The 24894-nt window shown below is 40.3% G+C and overlaps 2 protein-coding genes across 2 annotated transcripts; one reads left to right on the forward strand and one right to left on the reverse strand.

The window, feature by feature from the left end:
- Window positions 1-2994: 2994 nt before the first annotated feature.
- Window positions 2995-12480, reverse strand: TYW5 (tRNA-yW synthesizing protein 5). Its single transcript, XM_082312423.1, has 8 exons — window positions 12135-12480; window positions 10995-11149; window positions 8177-8246; window positions 7249-7293; window positions 6588-6725; window positions 5649-5736; window positions 5008-5124; window positions 2995-3321 (listed from the first exon to the last, which is right to left on the reverse strand). Exons 1-8 carry the CDS (start codon window positions 12219-12221, stop codon window positions 3065-3067), a joined length of 957 nt encoding a protein of 318 aa, XP_082168549.1. The 5' UTR covers window positions 12222-12480; the 3' UTR covers window positions 2995-3064.
- A 49-nt stretch (window positions 12481-12529) lies between these two features.
- MAIP1 (matrix AAA peptidase interacting protein 1) lies at window positions 12530-20958 on the forward strand (the record flags this gene model as incomplete). Its single annotated transcript, XM_082312502.1, has 5 exons — window positions 12530-12859; window positions 14251-14322; window positions 16066-16192; window positions 17192-17342; window positions 18996-20958. The coding sequence occupies 5 exons, from the start codon at window positions 12530-12532 to the stop codon at window positions 19072-19074; spliced, it is 759 nt and encodes a 252-aa protein (XP_082168628.1). The 3' UTR covers window positions 19075-20958.
- Between the last annotated feature and the right edge of the window lie 3936 nt (window positions 20959-24894).

The following is a 24894-nucleotide window of genomic DNA, read 5'->3' on the forward strand; positions in this document are numbered from 1 at the left end:
GCTTAAGATGGTCAGTGTTTACTAATACCTGTTACCACAACTTCATCTGTTTTATTGTGGCATGATCCCATTTTGGTTTACGTTTCTAAAGGACAAACTTCCACAAAGTGTCAGTGGCTCTAATTCTTTGTGTTATTTCAGTAATGGATTTTTAAGTGTGGCTACATGTATTCTCTCACTACATTAGCTGGAAGTTATTCCTTTAATGCTTTCACCATTCATTCATCACTTCACTGCTTGTTTCACACCATGTAGCACAGTGGTTAGAAAGCACCAAGTAATTTTTTTTTAACAGAGTAACTTCAAGATTTTTATCACTAGTCCCATTATGCTCAAATTAAGAAAATACATTTTTAAACGGCTTGATTTCTTCTTTTATAGCATTTCAGAACAACTGTTTTATAGAAGTTATTAAATAAGAAACTGAAGAAACTGCTTCAAAGTGAAAAAAAGGTGGCACTGACAGAACAGTTACTGTACCGGTCTTCCCACTGATCTACATAGAATAGTTTTTGTTGATCTTTCTTGAATATGCACTTACATAACGTCTGATGGGCTTTCCTGACAGCCTTAGAGAAGTGAAAACCAAAGGGGTCATGGGGAGGGAAAATAACCCCAAACCCCACTATCATTGCAGAGATTTCTCACAGAACACTGGAAGAGAAGCATGAGCAGGGCTGGGTTATCCATCAGCTGATCAGGGTGAGATAACCTCATTTGCTGACATATAAAAATAAAATAAAGGCTTCATTTTAAAGTTGTTAGTGTGAAAGAGAAATAGCTGCACTTGCTGTAGTACTTCGCTTACATTTAATTCAGCATGACCCTCTCTTCCCAGCCGGATACACACTTTCCAATCCAAACTTCACGCTAGCCTAAATAAGTGAATTATTGCAGCTTTCCTGCTGGGCTACCTCAGTACTAATAACTGCAGCTGAGGGATGCAAGGGTTTCATTTGGCCTAAGGTGTTTAGATTAATAGGTTAATAGCCTTCCTTACAAAATAAAAAGGGGGACTGAAAAATATTCAAAATGACATTCTGAATACTTGTGGCTTGACAGATCTTATTTATGCTTTTTACATACATACTATGAAAGAAGTATTATTGAAAATCTTAGTATCACCCTTAGGTGGACAGCAGTGAATGCATCTGACCCACGCGATTTTCCTCCTTTTACTTTCTCCTCTCCCCCAGAGCTCCAAACAGCTCCCAGCCTCCCTCCAGAGGACAGCAGGCACTTCTCACAAGCGGAGACAGAAGCAGGTCACTCATACACTGATTGCTACTCCATGAAGCTTTCCTTATTTATACTTGAGTGTTGAGGGGGCCTGAGAACACCAAGCTAGCATCTCTCTTTTGGGAATGGAGAATCAAGAAATGGCAGAATGATGGATCAGCACAGTACTTCTCTGTACTAGCATTTGAGAAACTGCCGGTGGTTAGAGTTAAAAGAGATAGCTGTGCAGGCACAATGCTGGAACACAGCTTTGTATAGCTCTGCAGGCTCTCTGAGCCTCTCCATTTAGTCCTAACACACAAAGAATATGCTCTGTACACCTCTGCAGTTCAGATGGGGCCCTCCACATTACCAGTCCAACAAAGCCAAGAGGCTTCCCCACCCTAACAGACACACAGATTCCGCCTCAGCAGTATGCACAAGCAATCCTTGTTCGTTTTCGAACAAAAATTTTGGGAGACCTATTTGTGATCCCAAATTTAAATTCTACCCTCAGAACGTACAATGATGCCCATCAGAATCGCTTGGCTGGTTCCATTCATGCCTATTCATTAAGATGGCTGGGTGCCCGTTCACATGGTAGCAGACTATTTTCACTGTGATGAAACTGCCAAGAAGAACAGGTTTAGAAGAATAATCTGCACAGTGTTGCAATCTCCTGCTCTTCTGGAGAAAGTTTTTTCCAGCACTTTATTAACACTACATATCTATTTAGTCTAAGAGCTTTTGAGAAGTTACAGTTCTCAAAAAACACTGCTAGAAGTGACAGACTGACCTAAGTCAGATAAATGCTGCATTTCCCAAACACCACAAGTAATAACATCAGAGGGATTTCAAAGGGACAATTGACAACCTATCTTTTCTGTGACATGCCCATCTTTATTTCACAAGGCTTTTTTAAGCACCACGATCTGCTGAAAAATAGGCATCTACGACGCCTCTACAACAGGCTCCATCCCAAAAGGTGCAATGCAGCCCCCTTTCATATGGTAACATAATGCATCTCAAACACTGCTCCCAATAGATTCTACACCTACTCCAGAGCTATGAACTTCATTTCGGATTCTAGGACTGTAGCTGCGTGCACTTGTGGGCACATTAGTTGCAGGTGTTTCACAGCTGCAGAAACAGCAGTGCTGCCCGACTGCCCTGGGACAGTGACAAACAAGGTTTACTGCACAATACCTTATTCAGCTAGCAAAGGGGTAAATCATTCACCTTGCGGTCAAGCTGCTGCACAACTCTAAGCTTAACCTTGCATGATGAGCTTTTGCTTTTTTCCCCATGCCCACTCTCAGTTTCACCGCAAGGGGGAGCAGAAACTCCCTCCCTCCCCCCCGCCGTTATTACCAGGCTATTACTCAAAAAGAAACCGTGACCATTACAACCACCACCAATGGCTTTCTTGGACTTTCTCAGAAACCACTACGGCTTTCCTAAACTTTAGTAAGCGAGGTAGCATTCAGGGTGATCTGCAGTTACTTCTAAGCATATATGCTGTCAGCCCATCCCAGGTACCAAAACTTCTGTTCAGAAAAATTTAAGCAGAATACTCCAAAACAGTAGAGTTATAAGTGCAGGCACTGCGAATGTATGCCTCGTTGTAGAAGAGAGACCATCTCCAGATCAAGCAGACTGTGCACTCACTGCACATGAAGAAAAACAAGAAAAAAATCTACAAGATAAACATCCATCTGTAACAAAGTTTATCAACATAGTTTTTATTAGTCTTACAGAAAGTGTATGTATGTACACGTGGACAGTTTCCATATTAACGTAGGATTTTCTACTTTCATAGGAACTTGCTGAATTACAATGTGTTATTTTATCCATAATCATTCCTATAGGCTTTTTCTTGGATGCGTAACACCATTCTCCGAGCATAAAAATCCCTATATTCCTCAGGTAGTTCTTCAAGTGTTTTCAAGGCCCTGTCCAAGATCTGTATAGCTCTAGTAGCTGCTGTGGGATCTTTATTTCCATAAGTGTCAGTCTTATCATAGGACTCAGCAGGAAGGTGCTTCCAAAAGACATTCAGTGCCACTCCAAATTCCTCAGAAATTACATTGTGGAACCACAAAGCTGTAGAAAGAAGAATGTCTAAAATTAAAATTACTATCGGAAACTTCCACGTGACTCATAACAAGTGTCAGAATCGCCCAAACTAAATCTAGTTGAGGAAAAGCCTCAACTACTGTATTTTTTATTTATAAATATTCATCCCTGAATATATTGCATTGTACCAAATTTAAGAAGTTCTTCAAGACATTTATGTCAATCCATAACTTCACACAAAAGTAACAATTGCTGAAGTATAAAGAGATACTCAAATGTAAGCAAATGATGAGCATGTGTAGAATGAAAATAAGACATCTTCCCTGTTCATCTCACTCATCTCTACTCTGAATGCAGATACCTATTTTCATAGATTTAGTCCCTAACCTTGCACAGATTGTCCAAGCATTAATGTCAACCACCAGCATCAGCCAGGTCAGCCATGCAAGTTGCTGATCTTTTCATAGTAAAGTCATGAGGCTTTTCAATTGAATCATCATGGCTGCCGTAAGGAAGCAAAGACATTTTTGCCTCAGCGAGTACATTTTAAGAATAAGCTTAATATGGTATATTTACCCTATTTCAATTTTAGGCCAAAAGACTGAATCCCATGCTTATTGCAGCTTAGTTGCTTGTACGTGCTGAAGACATAGAAAAGCTTATTCTGAGAAATGAACAAGAACTTTCTTTCAGGTTAGGAAAAGGGGCTGCTTCTACTTTCTCCACAAAAACCACACACATTTCTCAAAGAACATCTCGTTTTTTCAGTGATATGCATTCCAGAATCCCTATACTCCCCAGTCATTCTTAAGAGTGCCAAGTATGTCTTAAGTTTGGACCAGCGCACCTACTGGCAAAGACAAACTACTGTCTGTACTGCATAGAACAAAGCAGAAGTTACGTACGCTGACATCAGCAACAGTGTGACATGCATTCACTAACTGTAACCAAAAGTTTCTTTAGAAGGAAACACAAATGGTAAGTTCAAAGTTAAGTAAGGATCTATTTTAAAACTTCCTAAAAACCTACTGCCTTCTCGTTTACTGGCCTGCTTGTATTGCCCAGATAATATGAAAAGCAACAGAATACGTATCTGCCACAAGCTCATGATGAGTTAAAATATAAAATTAATAATAAGTAGGAGTAGTTCAATAGGAGTAATTAAAATGCCTTTCCCTGATCACCAGAATTGTCATCTCGGCCCAGGATCAGCTTTATATTTTCTGCTTGTGCAGAAAAATGATTAGGACTTGTCTTTCCATTCCCCAAAGGTGATTATAGGTTTCTAGAAGGTCCAATAACTCTACCATCCATAATTCTCATCAAATCATGTGCCTCACGGTTCTTAAGTGCCAGAGCTACAGAAGAATAGAAATGGTACTTCACTCCAATTCTGTCATTAGAAAACTCAAGTCACTGAAGTAATTTTAGATTTCACGAGTTGATTTTATAGTGCTAATCTATTAAGACACAAATTCAGAAGCACACAGTGTAATCTTGAGGGAAGGTAAGATTTGTCGGTAGACATAGTAATACCTTTTATTAGACTAATTAGTACAGTTGGAAGAAGCAGACAAGTTTTGCCAGTGTCTTTAGATGCTCCTACTTATAATACAGAAATGCTTTAGTAACCTCTTACCATCCCTAGAAATAAGAAATTGCAAACAAAATTGTTTAAAAACACAGCATGGTGAGGAACTATTTGTTACTTACCTGGAATAAATAACACATCTCCCGCTTCCAGAAAACATTGATAGCGCTTGGCTTTCACAAAAAGGGGATACTTCTCTAAGTCTGGGTTATCCACATCCAGCACCTCTGACTTAGTACCTAGGAAAGTTTTCAGAAGTAATGAATAAATGTTCCTACTCTTCCAACAGTAACAAAGCATTATCCCATTGCTGGAAATGGTAGTTCTTGAATCAAATTTAATACTGGTTTATTGTTCTGTAACTCTTCTAAAAACCAGGCAAACCTGATGGCACTCCTCATTTACTGAAGAGACATGTTCTCCTGTTGTCTATATTTCTCGTGTAACTGCAATCTTATTAACACTAAAAGACACTTTCCCTGACATTTAAAACACCATTTTGAATCCAGACAGAACACCGTACTCCTCCGCAGTTAGGTGCTGAAAACAGAACCAGGCAAAGCTGCTGTGCTCCTTTGCAAATTTCCTAACCTGCCCCACTAAAATGCTTTGCTTTGACTAAAGCAAACAAGATCAGAGTTAAGGGACCAAATGACTTCTTTTAAATCAAGCTGTCTGTTAGTGATTTTTTTCTACTGTGCAACGCTTGTGAGCTTGAAAGGCAACTACAGTCAACAGACTCTGAACTAGATGACATGCATACCTGATAAATACAAATACGGTGCATCTCGAGGACTATACAGAACAACTCGTTTTTTCCCTGTTACTTGGATTAAGAAGTTATCCATTACCTGGAATAAGCATAGTAAGAGAGATGTCAGCCAAGAGTTAAGAATGAATACATAGCCTGCAACTAATCTAAAATATCATTAGCTTAAAAGAGGGAATTATTAAGAGCTTCATATGTTAAGAATTAGCTAAAAGACCTTCCACATACAGTTAATCTAAAAAACTCAAGAATGTGAGTTACTTTATCCACTTAGCTGCACATTCTTGACAAATAGTATATCTGGAAGTACAATATTGCTTTCCAACACTAAAACACAAAGACACAACATACTTTAGACATATAAACCAGCAAAATATAATACAAAATATGTTTGGGATTCTTTTTCTTTCTCAGTGATACTCCTACCTCATTTTCCTGACTTTCTGTTGATAAAGGATTCTTTTTCATAATTGTAATGCAAAAAGCTATTTTTCTTGTAAATAAATTTATTCAGAATTACACTGCACAATGTTAGAAGACAGTCTTATTTGGAATCTACCGTATTGCAGCAACAGACTACCACAATCATTGTATGATTACCAACAATCTGGCCATAAAAAAATGAAGGCAATCTTGAAGATGAATATGTTGAAAGTTTCTGTGTTTCAGATTTTTAACTGAAACTCAAAACAGCAAAAAAAAGGGGAAATAAAATCAAACATCACTTAATCTTACAAGTATGGCATTAGACATAAGAACAGTAAGATATTATGCCTATTTAAAATTCACTGTACCACTGAATGTGATTCCTTTCACTATTTCAAAATATGTGAAGTTTGTCATTAACTGATCTTTTTCAGAGATTTGCACCTTAGTATCTCAACTCCGTAATGGCATCCACAACATTTTATGCTAAACACATGTATTACCTACATCATAATGTGTCCATAACTGTAATCCAGCTGAGCTGATGCGGAACACGCTAGAGAAAAACTGTTCCTTCTCAAAATACTCTGGAATCTGAACATCTTCTGCCAAAATAGGAAACTGCTTTCTGATATCTGCAATATCCTGAAACAAACAGGACATAACTCTTAGAGAACGATATACGCACATTAAAATAAGGGAGCACTTCACTATAATCTCCTATCACATGAAACACAGGGCTAGAACTTCAACATTGGCGAATAGCTGAAAATAGCAATGCTTTTTGCTGGTCACCCTTTCAGCGTTGACTTGGTCAGCGATATTAATAAGAACAGCCAGAAAGCTGCTTTGAACCATGGCTGCTAGAAATCACACTGAAGAAGCAAGAGATAATCAGAAATCCTTTTATATTAGTTTACAACAAAAGCTAAAAAGTGGGATGTGAGGAATGTACTCTTCAGTGATCAGCTAAACTCTCGTATAACAGGAACTATTTTAGACATTTAGGTTTAAATATTCTGACCTAAATCCAGTCAGATTCACAGACCAGGTGACCATAAACAAGTTGTATGCCTGTACTACACAGCCAGCGGATGACAACAGGCTTTTAAAAATATTCCTAAACTGTGACTTTACAATATTAGAACTGTTATGTCAAGTAACTCACCTTCCTAGCATCTTCACCCACTGATCGCAAATAGTACTTTTCATCCTGAAGAGGACACAAGAAGAGAATTGTTTTGTTTTTTTTAATAAGGATTAAAAACACACTTAAACAAAGAGCCTGTACTTTCTCATTAATCTAATGCAGGGCTTCATTAAAATAAATGGCATTTACAAATTCAGCTACTTTGTTATACTGCCTTTACTCTACTGCTCCCTGCTGTTCATCTCAAGAAATGGGAAAAATATGTTAACTGAGAGTAGAAGAGTAAAGTGGGGGGAGACTTGTGAACTGCTTCAGCATTGCTGTCACCAAACGGATTCAAAGCAAATTCAGATTATAATTTAAGTTCTTCAGAACACTGATGCAGGAAGCTATTTCAATTGGCTTCAAAACTTACAGCATCTTATGTAGCACAAAAGGTGAAAAGCATGTCTGCATGCAAAACTGTTCGCTTCCTAATCACAGTTATCTCAAAAATCCCTACTTTGAACACTGATACATAAAGATAGCCACACATTTGCTTCTCACAAATTATGTTACAATAAATCTGTATTTGTATTTTGATAGCAGATGTAATCAAACTCTAAAATATCTTTATGACATTTTCTTGCAAAACACATAAATGATACAGTTGTTATTCTAATGCAAGGTTTGATTTCTAAATTTTATGCTGGAATTTTTGCTCATATAAGCAGCTGTTAACAGAAACAGGATAACAGAAGTTAACCACACTGTACACATACAAAACAACTTCTGAGAAAAATTACTTCTCCCCACATTTTTTCCCTTGGCTCCAAGCCACACAAAACAGTTAAATCTAAAATCAAGTGCTTTACTGGAGTAAGACTTCAAATTACAATTCATCATTTTCCTCTCCTTATACTGGCAAAATAACTGACAAAAGAAACTGTGACACTAAGGAAATTACCTCAGAAAGAAAGTACTCTTTGTGTTTGACTTCAGCTGCTCTTCGTACAAATACATCAAAAGGCAGAGTTCTGAAATATAAATATTTAAATTTATTCAACGAATCAATGTAACAACACATGGTCTAAATGCCAGGTTTAAAATCATAAGCTCTCTTACCACAGCTAGTATAACTGAAGATGCAATATGCTGCTTTTTTTTTTTTTTAAACATGGTGACTAATCAGTGTTTGCAGTGGATGTTTGAAGAGTTCTACCGAGACAGAAATCCTACACTTACAAACCTCTCTGCTTTAGTAAACTGTTCCAATGTATATCCAAACAGAATCATGTAATTGCTGAGGCTGGAAGGCACCTCTGGAGACCCTCCAGTTCAACCCCCTTGCCAAGAGCGGGGTCAACTACAGCAGATTGCCCAGGACAGTGTCCAGTTGGGTTCTGCATATCTCCAAGGATGGAGACTCCATGATCTCTCTCGGCAACCTGTTCCAACGTTTGACCACCTTCACTGTAAAAGGGTGGGGGATTTTTTAAATAGTTTTAACAGAATTTCCTGTATTTCAGCTTGTGCCCATTGTCCCTTGTCCTGTCACCGTGAACCACTGAGAAGACTCCGGCTCCATCTTCTTTACTCTCTCCATCAGCTATTTATACACTTCCATAAGATCCCCTCTTGAGCTTAAGAGGTCTGAATGGTTTGAGTCACAGTGTAAGAAATTTCTTCACAGTCAAATTAGACTCAAACTGTGGCCAATGCCTGACAATACTTGCTTAGACTATTTCTCTAACAGTGTGTCATTTTTAGGCTTGTTTACTGCACATTTTTATAAATTTGCAGAAAAGCTCAGCATCAAGAAAACCACTGCAGGTGATATACATACATTTATATCTATGCATTTTCTGCTATGAATTTGTGCATGAAAGCAGATACCTATTTCATTTGTAGATCTCTCAAATTTACTTCAGTTACCTGATTTTTTTTTTTTGAATATGTGCTACCTCAGCTGAGCAAAACACAGGAATCTTGGTATTTTAAAGTGTTTCTTTACAGTTTTCCTTGAATTTCTTAAACACAACTTCAGAAGATTCAAAAAGAATCACTGAGCATTAGAGCCTGTCCCTCTGAAATCAGTAAGTGTGTCACATATTTGTTTAAATAATGGGAGCTTTTCATAGGCATTACAGATTTTGGCATCAGTTGAAGCTGAATGGCAAACCAAGCACAAGTGGTAATAGGACATGTATTCGTTATTATGAATATTATGTTATGAATTCAATGTTACGTTAATGCAACTGTTGTATCATGCCCATATACATTTTCCACTGAAGAAAGCGAGAGCACAGCTCCACAACAGCTTAAACTGATGCATGCTGGTGCTGCCACAGCTCTGCCCTTGCTGTCTACCCTGATCATCCCATCTCCTCCCTTACGCTAGCACTGCCACTCATCTGACCTCACGGTGAACCTGCTAGCAAAGCTAAAACAGCAGAAAAGCATTCAGATTTCTGCAGCACATCACAATGTGGCTGAATGAGTTCCAGAACCAACACAAAGACAGGGTAGGAGCATGCAGCTTACAACAGGACTGCAGTACTACTCACGTGCATCAGTTTAAAATCACGGAACTGCATGTTAAGTCCTCAGTGTTTCTATTCTTCTAGTTCTACTTATTCTCCCTTCATATTAGAATGAGGGGCTTGATGTGGAAAGGGTCAAAGCTTCCTGAATTTCAAGTGAAGTAGGTGGAAGTCCTAACACCTGCTATGATGAAGCACCATCAGAGCACCTCCATATGGCTGTCTACAAACCTGCTAAAACCAGCACACCGGATCAGCTGTATGTGAACTCACAGTAAGGGGTATTATAAAAAGAAACAAAACAGGGAAAAGGAAATATGGAGATAAGGCAAAGTCATTCAAGTACAACCTAATTTCAAAGATTCAAAAGTTCATTATGCAGTGAGCAGAATATAGCATGATTATAAGGTGGTTTTTTTCCCCTGAACAACAGGCTTCACTCATAGAGACTTGTAGCTTGTTTACACTTACAGCATATGCTTCTGCCTTCTCAAAAGTTTATCAGACCGAACACATCTTGTTCCCACTTAGGGAAAACAAATGACAACTAAAATAAAGGCATTTACCCTTGAAGAGCAACACAATGACTGAGATTAGATGAACCCTGACGAAATGTTTTGGCAGCTACATGAGAAGAATTTCAGAGGAGATCAAGAGTTTGTGTGACCCACATCAAGATTAAAGAGCTGGTGAAATGTGTAGTATCCAGTAGTTTGAACATCCTGAGAACTGCACATGCTAACTTTGAAAGGAGCTTGGTTTTAATTAGTAACATCCCTCTAGAGTGGAATAGCATGCCTGCCACATGCCAGCATTCAAGGAGGCTCAGACACATGGCAAGTCAGAAACTAGCACTATTCAGTAACACTGAAAACGCACCATATAATTAGAACAAAATAGCATATCATCTAGTATCAAGAATTTTTTGTTGTTTTTTTTTTTTTTTTATTAACGCCAGCAAATGCCAGGTTCAAATTTCCTATGACAGTGCTCTGTCAAAATACCTTTATAACACTTCTTCATGCCATCACTTTCAAGGCCCTTTTTGGCCTCTCCTTTCACCCTGTAAGTATTTATTCGGGGTGTTGAGATATTTGTGGAATGAAAAGAAGAGGGGGAAATCAAGGAGAGCACTTTGATATGTAATTTAAAGTTTTCACAAAGTATCTTCACATTCCCACCCTCAGCTTCAAACAGATGCACGTGCCTTTAAAAAATACAAGAGGCTTTGGAATGAAGTACCTATACACAAAGTTCTTACTGAGGAAATCCATCTGTGGCACTGCAGAAACATGAATCTTTACTTCTTTAGATCCTTCGGCTTGACTCAAGTAATCTACTGTCCATTTGGTTGTGCAAGTGCCCAGTTCCATTCCTTTCAGCACTACTGGCTTTCTCTAAGGAACAAAAAAAAATTCAATGGTGAAATGATCATAGCATCCAGTGGAAAAAAATCAGAATTAGTTTTTCAAACGAAGTACCCTCAAACAAGTCCATTGAATACTGGGACCCACTACACAAAGTCACAACCGATTTGTTCACAAATTAACAAAGTGAATCAGAATGCTGAATGTTGAAACAAAATGCAGTAAATTGTGGGACTGTTTCTCTATTTACTATATTCTCTTTCCTAGCAGGATAAGGAAGAATATGGAGAAGCAAAGACAATTTTAACACTCACTTTGTGCTGGGGCTGTTGGGGAATCTAGCCAGGCTAAGGAATAGCTTTAGTCATTCTAGCCAGAGCTGAGCAGAAAACAGACAAAAGACCATACAGTCAAGGTGTAGACTGCGAGCCATAGCGGTGCTATATGTTCTCATAAAAGAAGCTCTTTCCACCTATATTAAGGCTCCTTGATGCTGACAGCCACGAACAGATTTGATCCAGCACACACAAAAAAATCAGTAGAAAGACACTGTTGCTTTGAATCGGGACCTTGGAGAAAAAAGGGAGCAGCGATGACACAGCAACAAAACCAGCCATCACACTTTTTTTTAACCACTGTCAAAGCAGATGAGCTCACAGAGAGATCAGCTGTCAGAGCATTTCGGCAGCTCAGAAGAGATGTGCCTGCAGAAGCTCCCTGCTCCTGAACTCCCATTCAGTTTAACGGACCATGACACCCGCTATGGACACAAACACCCGAAACCTGCCGTTTGTCACCGCTGGCTCTGCCGGGTGGGGCGGTGCCACAGGAATCCTCCTCTCTTCCCTCTCTCCCCGTGCCGTCCCTGCCCGCTCCAGCGGGGGCCCCGCTCACAGCACCCAGCCTGCGCCGAGGCGGGCCGCGCAGCCGCCCCGGGCCGCCGCCGCCCTCGAACCCCGCCCTGCCCCGCTGCGGGCCGCTCGGGTGCGGCCAGGCGAGCGAAGCGGAGCCGTACCCGCGGGTAGATGTCTCGCAGGAACCGCTCCCGCGTCACCCCGGCCAGCCGCGCCACCGCCACCACCGCCTGCTCCCGCAGCTCCATGGCCGCTTCCGCGCCGGTGACCCGCGTCCCTCTCCCGCCGCTCCCCCCGGAAAGAATTGCTCGCGCAGAAGCGTTCCCCGCGTTCTCCCGCTAGGCGAGGGCCAGGGAACCAGCGGATCCCTCCCTTCTCCCGGAGCGGGGCTCCTGGGGAAAACAGCCAGCGCGATCCCGAAGCGCCCGTCACCGGGACCTCCGCCGCCTCCGGAGGACGCCCCGCCGCGGGGGGGGAACGGGAGACGACGGCTCTGTTTCCCGCGGAGCGGGCGCCGCGATCGGACGAGGGCGGCGGGGAGGGGACAGCGGGCATCATGGCGCTGCGCGCGGTTCCCGGCCGCGGCCGCTGGCTCGCGCGCGCGCTGGCGGCGCCGGGGGCGGTCCGGGTCCCGCCGCCGCCGCCGCCTCCGGCCGCCGCCGCCTCGGCCCTGCCGCTGTCCGGGCTCCGGCCGCTGCGGCCCGCCGCGCGGTTCGCCAGCACCGCCGGGCAGGGGCCGGAGGCCGAGGGTCCCCAGCGGCGGGTGGTGGTGGTGAGGATCACCAGCCCCTTGGCCTGGCTCCGCACCCGCTTCTATTACCTCCTCATCCGCCTCTACTTCGACCAGGAGTTCAGCATCGAGGAGTTCACCCGGGGCGCCAAGCAGGTGAGGGGCGGCGGGGATCGGCCGCCCGGCCTCGGGGAGACGAGAAGGGCCGGGGGGGGGGGGGGGGGGGGGGGCGGGGTGCCCGAGCCCCGCCGGCTGCGCCCCAGGGCGGCCCCGCTGAGCCTCCCGAGGGGCTGCCGGTGCCCGGGCTTCGGTTCGTGCATCCAGCACCTGGGTTCTCTCGCTTCTCCGAAATTCCTGTGTGAAACAGGTGGAGTTCCCCGCTTTTGGCTCCCAGTGCCTCGCTTCTGGAGGAAGTGAGAATAATCGGAGGTGCGCTTTTCGTCGGGCTTTTCTCGTTTTCCTTTCCCAGATTCCAGAATTAAAATGAGCTGGTTTAGCCATCCCCCAAAGTCGTGTGGAGAAAGGTGCTTCCAGGTGCTTTAGAGGCTTTAAGAGGAAACGTATCTCCTCTTAGCTGCTTTTCCTGAAATGACAAAGCTTAGGCAGGCATAGAGCTGCTGCATATATTTGTTTCTCCAAATTTATGAACCCAATAAACTTTGTCAGTAGAATGTGTCAAAGTGATCTCAAAGCTAATCATGTAAAAATTACAGTTACCTGCTGTGAAATGTCAGTTATTGTATTTAATTTTAAAAAAAAAAAAAACAACACACAAAACAAACAAACAAAAAACCAAACCCAAAACAACACAACAGGTGGTAAGGGACAGAATGTTAAAATGCTTAAGATCAAGAGAGACAAAAAAACCCTACGCCAAATTGGTTGCTGTGCATGCAGAACCACTTGGTTTACTTTGCCCTGTTTTTTTTGTTTGTTTTTATTTGCTGTAGAGTCCTAAACACTCTGTCAGCATTTCACAAGTATGCTATTTGAATATGTAGAGGCATTATTGTACATAACTATACCTGCAAAATTGAGGGGAAAAGGGGAGGTGAGTTTCCTGAAGTTTAGAGACTAAACCAGATTTATAAAGAAATTTTATGAACTGGAGCTTCTGTTTTGACTGAAACCAGGCAGTGAGCTGGGGAAAGGGGAAGGGGAACAAAATATTTACAGGGAAAGACATAGACTGTTTGAATTATCAAAAAGAGTAAAAACAATTTATATAGATTACTGTAATGCTTTTTTTTTTAATAAGCTGTGCATTCACTTGCCTGTTATCAAAAGGTTTGATGCTTTAAATGAGAGACTGAAAAGAAAACTTATGTTTTTATTGGTTCATAGAATCACTTTTTTAATGCTGGAGGGTTTTCATTTCAATGGTGATATACTCTGCAAATACTGTAATCTTAAATCATGGGATATTTGGGTAGCTTCTTGCATAATGATGGATTTGTATGAAAAATAAACCAACCTAGTGTTATTTTATCTCTCCCTGTCTCTCTTTCTCTCTCCCTCTCTCTCTCTCTTTTTTTTTTTTTGGATAGGCCTTTTCTGTTGTTTCAAAGCTGCTGTCTCAGCGTAAACTTGACCTGCTGGATGAACTTGTATCAGCAGAGGTAAATGCTTTCCATTTCTTATTCTAGCAATTGATTTTCCATTATGAAGCAACATGCATTCAGCCTGTCATTATCTACAAATACTGCCAGTTTGGTTTAATTTGGAAAAAACGGCATAATGCAGAACAGGTTATTTGTTTGTCCTGCAGCTTTTTTATGTATTTAAAATATGTGTGTGTGTGTATATATATATATATATATATATATTTGCCATGAAGCATAAGGACCAATTGCCAAAAAGATTGCTGGTGTACCAGAAAGGATTGAAAGACTGTGGGTTCTGGATGGCAGGCAGAATTGCATACCTCTGTTGGTGTAGGCAGATAGCTGACGCTTTCGGTCTGTGCACCAGAATTCTGACGAAGAAAGGAACTGGTTTGTGCTCATCCCTGCTTCACTAATACATTCCCATCCTAAGCAGATCATACTGGTTTCGGCTGGAAGGCCTCAGTCTTGTGTCAGGGTCTCAGGGATGTGGCTGACCTGGCTAGTTAAACATCAGCACTGTGTGTCCTGTGTTTTTATGAATTTTTAATTGCTGAAGTTGTCTTGGCCTTCCCAGGGGACGGAGGTAGCAGATGCGTCAGAGTCAAGTGGAGGAGATACTTCAGGTCTATATCTGCCTTCTTACTGGCTGTCAGCTTGGCCTGCCCTATTGCCACCCATGCCTTTGCAGCAGAAATTTTGGTGCTGTTCTAGTGCATCCCCACTGGACAATCTTGCCTCCTCTCTCTGAGCAGAGGTAGCAATAAAATGTGAGTTTGTTTCTTATAGTTGTTTTGAAAGAGCATCTCCTCTTCCTCTGCTCCTCTTAAATTCTTCAGGTGATCGTTAGCAGAGACCTCACGTAACCAGAGCATGTAGTGGATGAGGCTGTTACACCACACTGCTTTGTTGTTGCTTTGGCCAGTGAATTTTATACCGGCAAAATGTACTAGAAACCAATGTCTTCCAGTGAAGATTGCCTCTTGCTTCCATGTGACCTCTGGATTTGTTTATTATTCAAAAATGGCAATTCAAGTTAGGCTAAAAACTGAGTATGAGTTAAAAATAAGTGCTATGCAGCTTCATCATTCCCTGTGACATGTCTTTCTCATGTGGAGTTTGAGGTGATGCCTCTGTTCAGTTTGTGCACCACACCCTTTTTCTACTTAACACAGCTGTCTAAGTCTTAGGACACTCAAATACTATGGATGTGAATGCGGCGTGGAACTTAAGTCCCGGAGCAATGATTTTTCAGTCTTTTCCGATTTACAAGTGTTTAAACTTTCTCTAATGGGAATGTGGATCACAAAATGACGAAGATAAGCTTAGTGGTAATGGAACTGATTTTCAAAGAAATTTGTGAAAGATAACTAAGAAATAATTTAATCAAAAGCTAAGGAATATACACATAGCGAGAGATCAGCAGTGAGAAGGCAGAGTGTAAGTATGATTGTGGAAGCAAGCTTAACTGGTATTTTCTGGGCTTACATGCCTTGCTTTGCAACTTCTGTTTTGACAGTACCTTTTCTAGACATTTTTGAAAATACTTTGTTTTCATTGGTTTGAGCATTAAATGGATCTTCTTAAATATCGCCAAATTGGGGTTTGAGAGTGCCCAAACTTCCTGGTGCTTTTTCACTTCCAGTGTTGTATATGTTATACAAATGTTTTAGCGATATAGCTCATTTTATTAACTGCAGTAGAAAAGATTGTTACTTCAATTTCCTAAGGAAAAACTGACAGCTTTTCTGAATTTAGGTACTTCAGATGCTGAAGGAAAAGATCTCTTTGCTCCCTGACAGCCACAGGGACGCTTTAGCAGCTGACATTGATGCAATCATGTACACAACAGAAGGAGATGTTCGCATTTGCTACGATGATGATGGTATGTTTAGAATTCTAAAACATTTCAGCAGTGGGCAGTCTTATTGCCTGGTTTTGCTACTAAGCAGGCATTCTCCTTACATATGTGTTTTTGAATACTGTTTCTCATTCCTTGTTCTTCTGTTTATGGTTCATCTATATATAATTCCCTGATGCCCTTTTAAACCAGAACCAGAGAGATTATTGTTAATAAGTCATGGTATTGTTTTGACTTCTGTTTAGGTCTCGCTCATTCCTCTTCTTTTGTAATTTCAGATTTTTACATTATTAGTCCATAGCAATCTCAAACCACTCAAAAACAATTATTCTGCTATATGCAGCAAGCTGTTGCTTCAGCAATGAAAATATATCCTCCAAGAAGAACAGTGAAGGCTGAATAATGAAATAAATTTTGCTGTCTTCACTTCTACTCTGCTTTCATGAAATATACTTTGTTCTAGGACTTGTTTTTTTTTTTTTTTTTTTTCCCTAAGCTAGCGATGAGCTCAAACAAGTTTTTCTTTTGGTTAAATACCAGCATTATGTGCTCAGTTCACTATCAGACACGTTGAGATGGTTTATAGTCTAACCACGGGTCTTCCAATGAGCATTTCAAATTGTCAGACCCAGTGAGCTTTTTTCCTGTTTTGGGGGATAGGGAATTTTTCTTCTCTTAGTCTGCTCCCGAGTTTCAACTACTTCACATACTTTTGTAGTATCAGTAGTTGGCTTTGGACCACAGGTAACCAGCTTTTCTTCATACTGTTTGATTATGTACGTGATCATGGAACACTCATGATAAAATACATACTTTTATACAGAGTGTATTTTTATTGCTGCTAAACAGCATGAATATGGCTTTAAATAGCTTTATTGTTCATTATTCTATCATGCGTTCTTTATGGCTGAATTCAGCTGCCCTTCCAGGGTCTCACTAGAATATATGCTAAATAGCAAATAGGAGTTATTTGACCAATGAGAAAAATGAGATCTACCTAATGCTTTGATTTATTTCCAACAGGAAGGAAGTTTGTTAGTATTCTGATGCGTTTCTGGTATCTGAATGGTGCTAACCTACCTGATGAGGTACCAGGTGAAACCAAAGTTTTCCAGATTGTGTTTGGAGATGAAAGCACAAAAGAAAAAAGACATCTTTTAACAGCAAACTATGAGTAAGTTTACTTGTCCTTTTTATTCTTCATGTACATGGGCTACCTGTGTGGAAAGCAGTTTGGGAACTGAAAGCATTCACACTGTACCAGTGCAGAACTTAATATGTTTTAATTTACCTTGACTCTAATCTCAGTTTTCCTCCAGCTTTCCAGTTTTTATTTTAGGGACAACTTTTTAAAATACCCCTTAAAGTTGTTAAGTTACTACCTTGCTTCTGAGTAGAGATTAATGGGAATTCTTTCTCTGTCAGGAAGAGCAGTAGTTGGAGCATTGAATGACGTTTCTGATCCTTTCCTATACTGCTGCAGCTTTCAGGAAATAGGCCAATATTAGTCCTTGTTTCCCATTTCTTGTAGCACAGCTAACAGCAGTGCAGTCAAGCCAAGCAGTCAGGTGTGGTGCTGTTGACTTGTCACTTCCTGCACAAAAGTCAGAACAGCAATTAGATTAAAAAGTAGCTCATGTAAGAGGAAATTTTACAGCCAAATGCTTTCTGCAGGAAGGCAGAACAAAACAGACATCATCTGGTGTTCAGATAATTCATGCCACTCTGATCCTAGCCCTTGAAGCACACATTAGGTAGATGGATTTTCATAGAAATGCTTGTAATGTCTGTATTAGTTTACTGATCTCAAGCAGTACAGAAATATCTGTACTGAAAATAACATTCTCAGAAGTTGAAAAAGTGAGCATTTTTGTGAGACAAATGCAATATAATCAATGACTTCTACACCCACTTCTGAAACGGAGAGACTGTGGGGTCTAGATGATCAGGAGCTCTGAAACAAAGGAAACACTCTGAGGACACCAGTGCTTTTTGCCTGGATAGATTTTTGTGGATCCATCCCTTAGCCGAATTCAGCATCTTTTTTTAGAGTTGGAGGCTTAAGTATTTGGGTGTCTGGAGAAGACAGTTTCCAGGAGTGGATTTGCATGTAATTGCAAAGCAATGGGATTATACTGCTCTTGTCCACAATATGCAGGTTACTTGGGAGCATGAATATTCAGCTTGAAGCTCAAACTTATCTTTAGATGACAAACAGTCAAAACTGACATGCTCAGGGAGGAAGGCATTAATGACTACAAGAGGAGGAGGAAGATTCTTTGAAAATAGGGATGGATGTTTTCATTTTCCTATCAACAACTTCGGAGTTTTCTTTCAGGGAGATTCAGTACTACTGTAAGCTTGGTCTTTGATGTTTTTCTGAAAATGTATTACTTTTTAAAGTACAGTTCAGTAAAAATGAAAATTTTCAGGTAGAATGCATAGCATGTGATTTCCCTTTACAATGCGGTTACCAGCACATTAAATGAAACCCTTTATTTAGAGATTAAGATCTGCCACAAAGCTATATTTGTAGTTACTGCTATGAAAACTGAGTGCTTTCTTGATATCAGGGTCTTTACTGTTGCTGCTTGATCTTGTCTGTGGGATCTGAACCGAAACACTCTGAAGTCGGTGCACTTTGTTTGTTACCATAGAATTACTTTTGATCTTCCATTTTGGGGCATAAGCATCAGAGTCTAAGGAGCTTTTACAGGAATAACTTTTGAAGTAAAATATTTCTTCATGATTTCTTGTTGGTGTTAGTAGCTCTTTAAGGATCAAGTAAATTTTAATAACTCTTCACTTACTGTCTTTCTTTTTCCAGGTTCCAAAGGGAATTTACAGAAGGAGCAAAACCAGACTGGACAATTACACGGATTGAACATCCAAGGCTATTAGAATAAATGCCTTCTACGGTCTTTTTATGTACCATTGTAATGTTCTGATGTAACAAATACCAGGCTTTTTTGATCTCTTTTTTCCCTTCCTGCCTTCTCGTCCAAAAGAGGGATGAATTTTATATGTTTGATTTCCCAAAATTGTTTCTGAAACTCACACTATGCTGCAGCATTACAATAAAGCCTTTTCCCTGGAACAGGCTAGTACAAGTTTAATTAGTACTAATGCTCATCCAAGGCATGTACACAGCACAGTTTCACGCAGGCCGGTATTACGGGTATGTCGACTTCTTACATTCTGAGAAGAAATGGTACTACTTGAAGATAAACAACCCTTTCATGGCTGATGGCCCTTCTGAGTTATTTTCATATGTTTCTTTTTTCCCTAGGGACTGTACAATATATAACTGAATAATATGCAAGATGAAATAGAGGTAGATGGACTTCTTAGATTGTCTAGCCTCAGCAGTTCATTTTGAGGTAATCTTGCTTTTGAATGTATTTGAGATTAAGAAAGTTAGAGCCATTATCAGTATTTAGTACAGGATTGGAATAAGAAAAAACTTTTAGCATTGCACTGGGAAAATGGATCAAAGATGGATTCAAAGATTTTGAAAAATAAAAACAACATTCCTTTCAAGTCAATAACATACAGGTAATTCCAAGTTTGGAGGTTTATGAAAGAAAATCAGTCGAAAACATGAATTTAAAAGAGGACCTGACAGTGAAACTAAATTAAGTCCCCTGTTTGAAATGCTTGTTGAAGAAATGAGCAAATCATGAAAATTAGATGTTGCAACTTAACAATTTCCCAGTTCTCTGATTATCTCTGTTTCTGGAACATGAGATCCCTGGTGAAAGTGGCTTGAGATTTTTATATGCAGATCAACAGGAGGTCATCATGACTGTTTTTTTTATCTTCTAGCTCAGCTTTAAATATAAAGCTAACTTTCTACCCAGGCATGTTGTAGACATTCATGCAGTGTATTGAAAATGTGAAATAAGTATAATTACTGTGATTCACAGTAGTTGTGATTGAAAAGTATAAATTACATTTTCTGTAGTTCAGCTCTTTTGATGCAGTGATTTAATGAGAAGAATGTTTAAAGCTTATCAACAAGTTTTTATGTCAGATCTTGCAAAAATAATTACGGTATTTTGCCCTGCCTTAGCAGCAGCAGCCTAGCCCTATAATGGAGAATTTGTGATTTGTCCTCTGGACAAAGTTCATTGATGACAGAGCGCCTTGTCTTCAGGGGAGAAACAAAATTCTGTATTTAAAATTATACATAGCCATTTTGTATGCAGCCTGGAAAAGCCTGAGGCAAAGTGAAAAATGTTTATTATTCTGTGGTCCATTTGCTGGAGTGATGCTAAATGGTACCATGTCCAGTTTGGCCACTGAATGATGTGCTGCAAGAAGCTGCAATCAGCTGTATTTAGCATACTAACAGGAGAAGGAAGCAGAACAGTAGTGAAGTGTGCAGATGCACTTAGAAGTCAGTATTATGGAGCAAAAGAAGACAAAAGCCAGTGAAGTCATCTTTGTATTCAGGAGTGTCTGCGTTCGCATTAGAGTAACAGAGGTCTGTCTAGAAATGCTGGTGTATCTTAGTTTTTAATTTGGGTTACTTTATTAGTATTTTTTTGTTTGGTTGGTTGGATATATCAAAATGGGAGTCTCTGTCATGCCTGATGAGGGATTGCCCTTTTACTAGTGAGTGCTTGATTTTTAAAAGTAAAGGCAGAATAGACCCTTCTGTATGACTAATAATGAAAAAGATTTTTTTGTTTTGTTCACTATAAAACTGTGACTTGATATGAACGTACTCCAAATTGATGATAACACAAATTTTGCTGAAAAAAAAAAAAGATGTCATTGGAAATTTACATGTGCTATTTATTCTTTCAAAGTTATGTTTGTCTTGTGGGTTGTGGGGCGGGGAGGGCAGCTGTTGGATGTTTGGGGTTTTTTCCTCTCTAATCTTAATTAAAAAAATTATCCTGGAGACTGCGAATCTCCATCAGATGCAGAACTACCCATAGCCTTATTGCACCAAAAATAAATTGGAAAGGCATATAAATTACTAGGCTTACTGTACTGGAAAGTGGTTTGCTTCCACAGTGAATAAAACCGGTGTAATTAAACTGGATTTACAGTCTAATATTGGCTTCAGAAAAAAAACCCACCCAAAAAAAGCCCCACAAAACAGCCCCAAACCCAACTCAGAAGGAATGGACAAATGTACGTCTTCAAGAAGAAAGCATTGAAGTTTACAGGAAGCTTTGCCTCCTTTTTACCTGACATCCGTAAATTCTCTGTCATAAATCTGATCATCATAGGAGTTAATCAGACTGAAGCAAATGTCAGTGAAGGGTGTTTGTCATCTTATGGCATCCACATTTTCTCTTGTGGAAATGCTTTTCTTCCATGTTGCTTGTTCAGGCAAAACAGGAACTTCTGGTTTCTATGTTGCCAGCCAAATATATCTACCCAAACCTCCTATTATCTAAGGTAAGAAATGTATTTAGTGTCTTCAAGCTAGCTCCTAGTGAATACATTTCTATATATTATAAAGGTTGTCCCAAATTCTTATGTCAAAAAGGATGAGTAAAGGGTTAAGTTTGCTTCGTCTTGATCTGAGACTTAAAGGCAAAGATGGAGGAGAATATTGTCTTGTAATTTGGGGATTTCCAGTGCTGCCATTCAAACACCTTACTCTAAAAATCATAATACTAACTTAAGTGTTACTGAATTTTTAAAAAGAGCTAAAGGAAGTGTTTTATTAGGAACATCTTCATGATTTAGGAGTAATGGTGCTGAACAGGGAACACTAGAACAGTGTGGGGACCTCTGTGTCACAGCATGCTAGTGCTCCCAGATTCTCTTGCTGATTTGTCTCAGGCATCACCTTAGAAATCACAGTGTGTAAGGATTTGGGTGTGCTTTATTTCCCTTCCATCTCTTTGCCTGACTTCCATTTCTGTTGCTTTAAGTCAGGAGGACAAGTACAATTGTAATTATGGTGTACAGCCTGTAAATCCTCATACATACTGATCTAAAATATTTGCAGTTTTAGCCTGCGAACTTCTTAATTCAGACCCCAATAATTCTTGAAAACAATGTTACCAGGTCTGGTAGTGATTTTTAGGGTAAAGTTCATATCTCTGTTAGCAACACTGACATTTCTGATTCATGTTACACAGAACAGTGAGGTCACAAAGTGTCTGCACTGTGCTAATTCAAACTACCACGTTCTTCTCCCCTGGGGAAAATCATGTTTCTTTAGGTTCATGTGGAGTCTGGGAAGCCTTTATTTATTTATTTGTTCATCCCAAACTGTGGTCATGTTTACTAATTACTGACACTGCTCAGCTGTAAACAGCTGCTTGGCACAATTTCACTGCATGTGTCTAAATCTTGACAAGCACTAATTAAATCTGGCCAACAAAAACACTATTAATTTGCACACGCCACTCACCAGTAGATGGCCTTGGTCACAAAGCTATTGTGGCTGGGAAGTGACTGACATTAATGAGTATAAGAGGGATAAAGAATAAAATGGTAGAGGCATTGATTCTCACTTAAGTGCTATTTAAATCATTTAGACTTGTCTTATTAAAAAGTCTTGATATTCTTACTGGCTTTCATCAAGGCAATGATAGCATCTTGTGTTCTCTCTGCAGTGCCTTCCCATTTTAAAGTGGCAATTTGACAGTGTTCTTAACATGGGAAAGATGAGTTGTACATGTGAATTCACCTGGGCACCTTAGTGTCTGACAGTAGCAAACCTTAGTTTTGTATTCACATTTTAAAGTATGTTTATCATGTTGATTGTGGTTCCTTTTCCTCCTGTCCCAGCGTTGTCTGATTAATTCAGGGGCCATATTTGACTTTCTCCAGTTTTTCAGGCATGTTCAAGCTTGACCTTACCTTCACTTCAGGTTATATTTAGTTAATTATTTTCAGGTTTTATGGCTGGAAAGCTGTTTAGTAGTAAGTCATATTGTTTGTCACAATAGTGATCATACTCCTTCAAAACTTCACAAGTCCTGTGCTTCTCTTTTTAGTTGTGTGGTGTGGTTACACTTGTTTTCTGCCCCGTGTGCCTCATTGGCTGCAGGTGGGGGCCTTTGAGATTCCTCACAGGCTGTAGTCACATGAACGCTCCCAGTTTATGTGAGATGGGATACAAGTGTGTGTAGCAGGAGGTGTTTCCAGCTTCATCCTTTCCTCCCATATGGATGTCATGGTCTCTGAGCACTGGGCTATGCACAGGCACAGGAACTTGGCTGTTAGAAAAGCAAGCATTGCCTACATAGCTGTGCTTTTATTCTTCTAAGGGAAAGGCAGCTAGGCCAAATGCAGTTGCACAGTGAGTACTGACCACAATAAGTCATAGGGGTTTACATCTTTGTCTTTTAACTTTTTTTTTTTTCCTGTTGTTGATATGCTATTCTTCTGGATTTTTAGTCCTGCCAAATAGGATGGAGGTTGAGTAAGTCACTGCGTACATCTACAGCCCTGTGACCCGCTTTGTCACAGCTCTCTCTTTTAAGTGTATTTTGTCTGAATTCAATGACGTATGCTTTTCCTAATATAAAGTCCTCCTGTTGAAGTTGATGGGAAAACTGTCATGGGTTTTAATGGGAGCAGACTGAGTGCAACTTTTTTGCTGCCTTTGAAGGTATTCTGTAGGAAATAGAGGTGAGCTAAAATTAGGTATGCTGTAGTTTCTCTTCTGTACCATTTCCTCCTTCCTCTGCTGTCACAGAACAAGACTCTTGATAGTGAGCTTGGTACTGTAGCGCTCAGGACCTGTGAGGGAAAGGAGCGGGACAAGCAAAGCAAAGTGCATGTGTAAGCAAGGTCAGATCACAGTAGTGTCAGACTGTTAGGACACGATTGTCCACATGGACGAATCTGCCCTTTTGCCATTGGAAATCTTCTATCCTCGATTTGCTCCTGTTGTACCTGGCAGAGGAGATGGCATTTTGCCAAGGATGCAGCCCTTTGCCTCAAGGACATGGGAGATTTGGCACATATAGGGAAACAAGTGGTGACTTGAATGTTTCTCTAAATTATATTTTGCAGTTGATAGTAACCTTTTACGTAACAGGCGATACTTCTACTCTGATTTGCCTATGAGGGAAGGATCTGAGTTTCCAAGATGAGAACTGAAGTCCAACCTTAAGTTTGCAGAGATTTCACAGCCTGACTGGGGGGGCATGGGAGAGGCTGCCCAGGTAAAGCTGTGCTAAATCAGAGCCAGCTACAAGCTGTCTCTGCCTTACACTAATTAGCAGCTGGCACATCCCTAGAAATCAGGAGTGAAAAAGGGAAGGGAGGGAAATGCCTTGATAATCCCTCTCTTTTGAACTTTCTGGAGCCACTTGGCAAGTGCAGCATCCATAACTTAAGTACCAGCTGCCAAGTCTGGAGACTAAAGCTTCAGTGGTGCAATTTGAGTATGTGAGTAGCCTTGTTAAAGCCCATGGGTTTGTCAGAATGTCGATTTCTGTGCTTGCTGGAGGTGTTACGCTGTTTGAGGACCTTCAAGCTTCTTATCTACAGTACAGCCAAACAAGGTCATTACTTGTGATGTTATTTTTTGTGATGTGTGTATCATTTTATAAACTGAGAACTGATAAATATAAATAATGGTTTAGGGGATTTTTATATATACTTTCAGAGGGAACAAGGTTGAAAGACTGCAATATAAAGTGAAGAGCAAGCTAATGAAAATGAATTTGTGTAGTCTGTAACTCATGCCATGCAAGGCATTGACCGTTAAACAGTTGAACATCTAATCACTGCTGGCTTGA

This window comes from Platalea leucorodia (assembly GCF_965183815.1).
Source record: "Platalea leucorodia genome assembly, chromosome: 5".
Taxonomy (NCBI): Eukaryota; Metazoa; Chordata; class Aves; order Pelecaniformes; family Threskiornithidae; genus Platalea; species Platalea leucorodia.

Coding starts and splice junctions, on each gene's coding strand:
- TYW5 (XM_082312423.1), bottom strand. CDS start 12,221: ATGGAGCTGCGGGAGCAGGCGGTGGTGGCGGTGGCGCGGCTGGCCGGG. Junction 11,150..12,134: donor TGCGAGACATCTACCCGCGG/GTACGGCTCCGC, acceptor TTTGTTCCTTAG/AGAAAGCCAGTAGTGCTGAA. Junction 5,737..6,587: donor AGTTATGGACACATTATGAT/GTAGGTAATACA, acceptor TGCTTATTCCAG/GTAATGGATAACTTCTTAAT.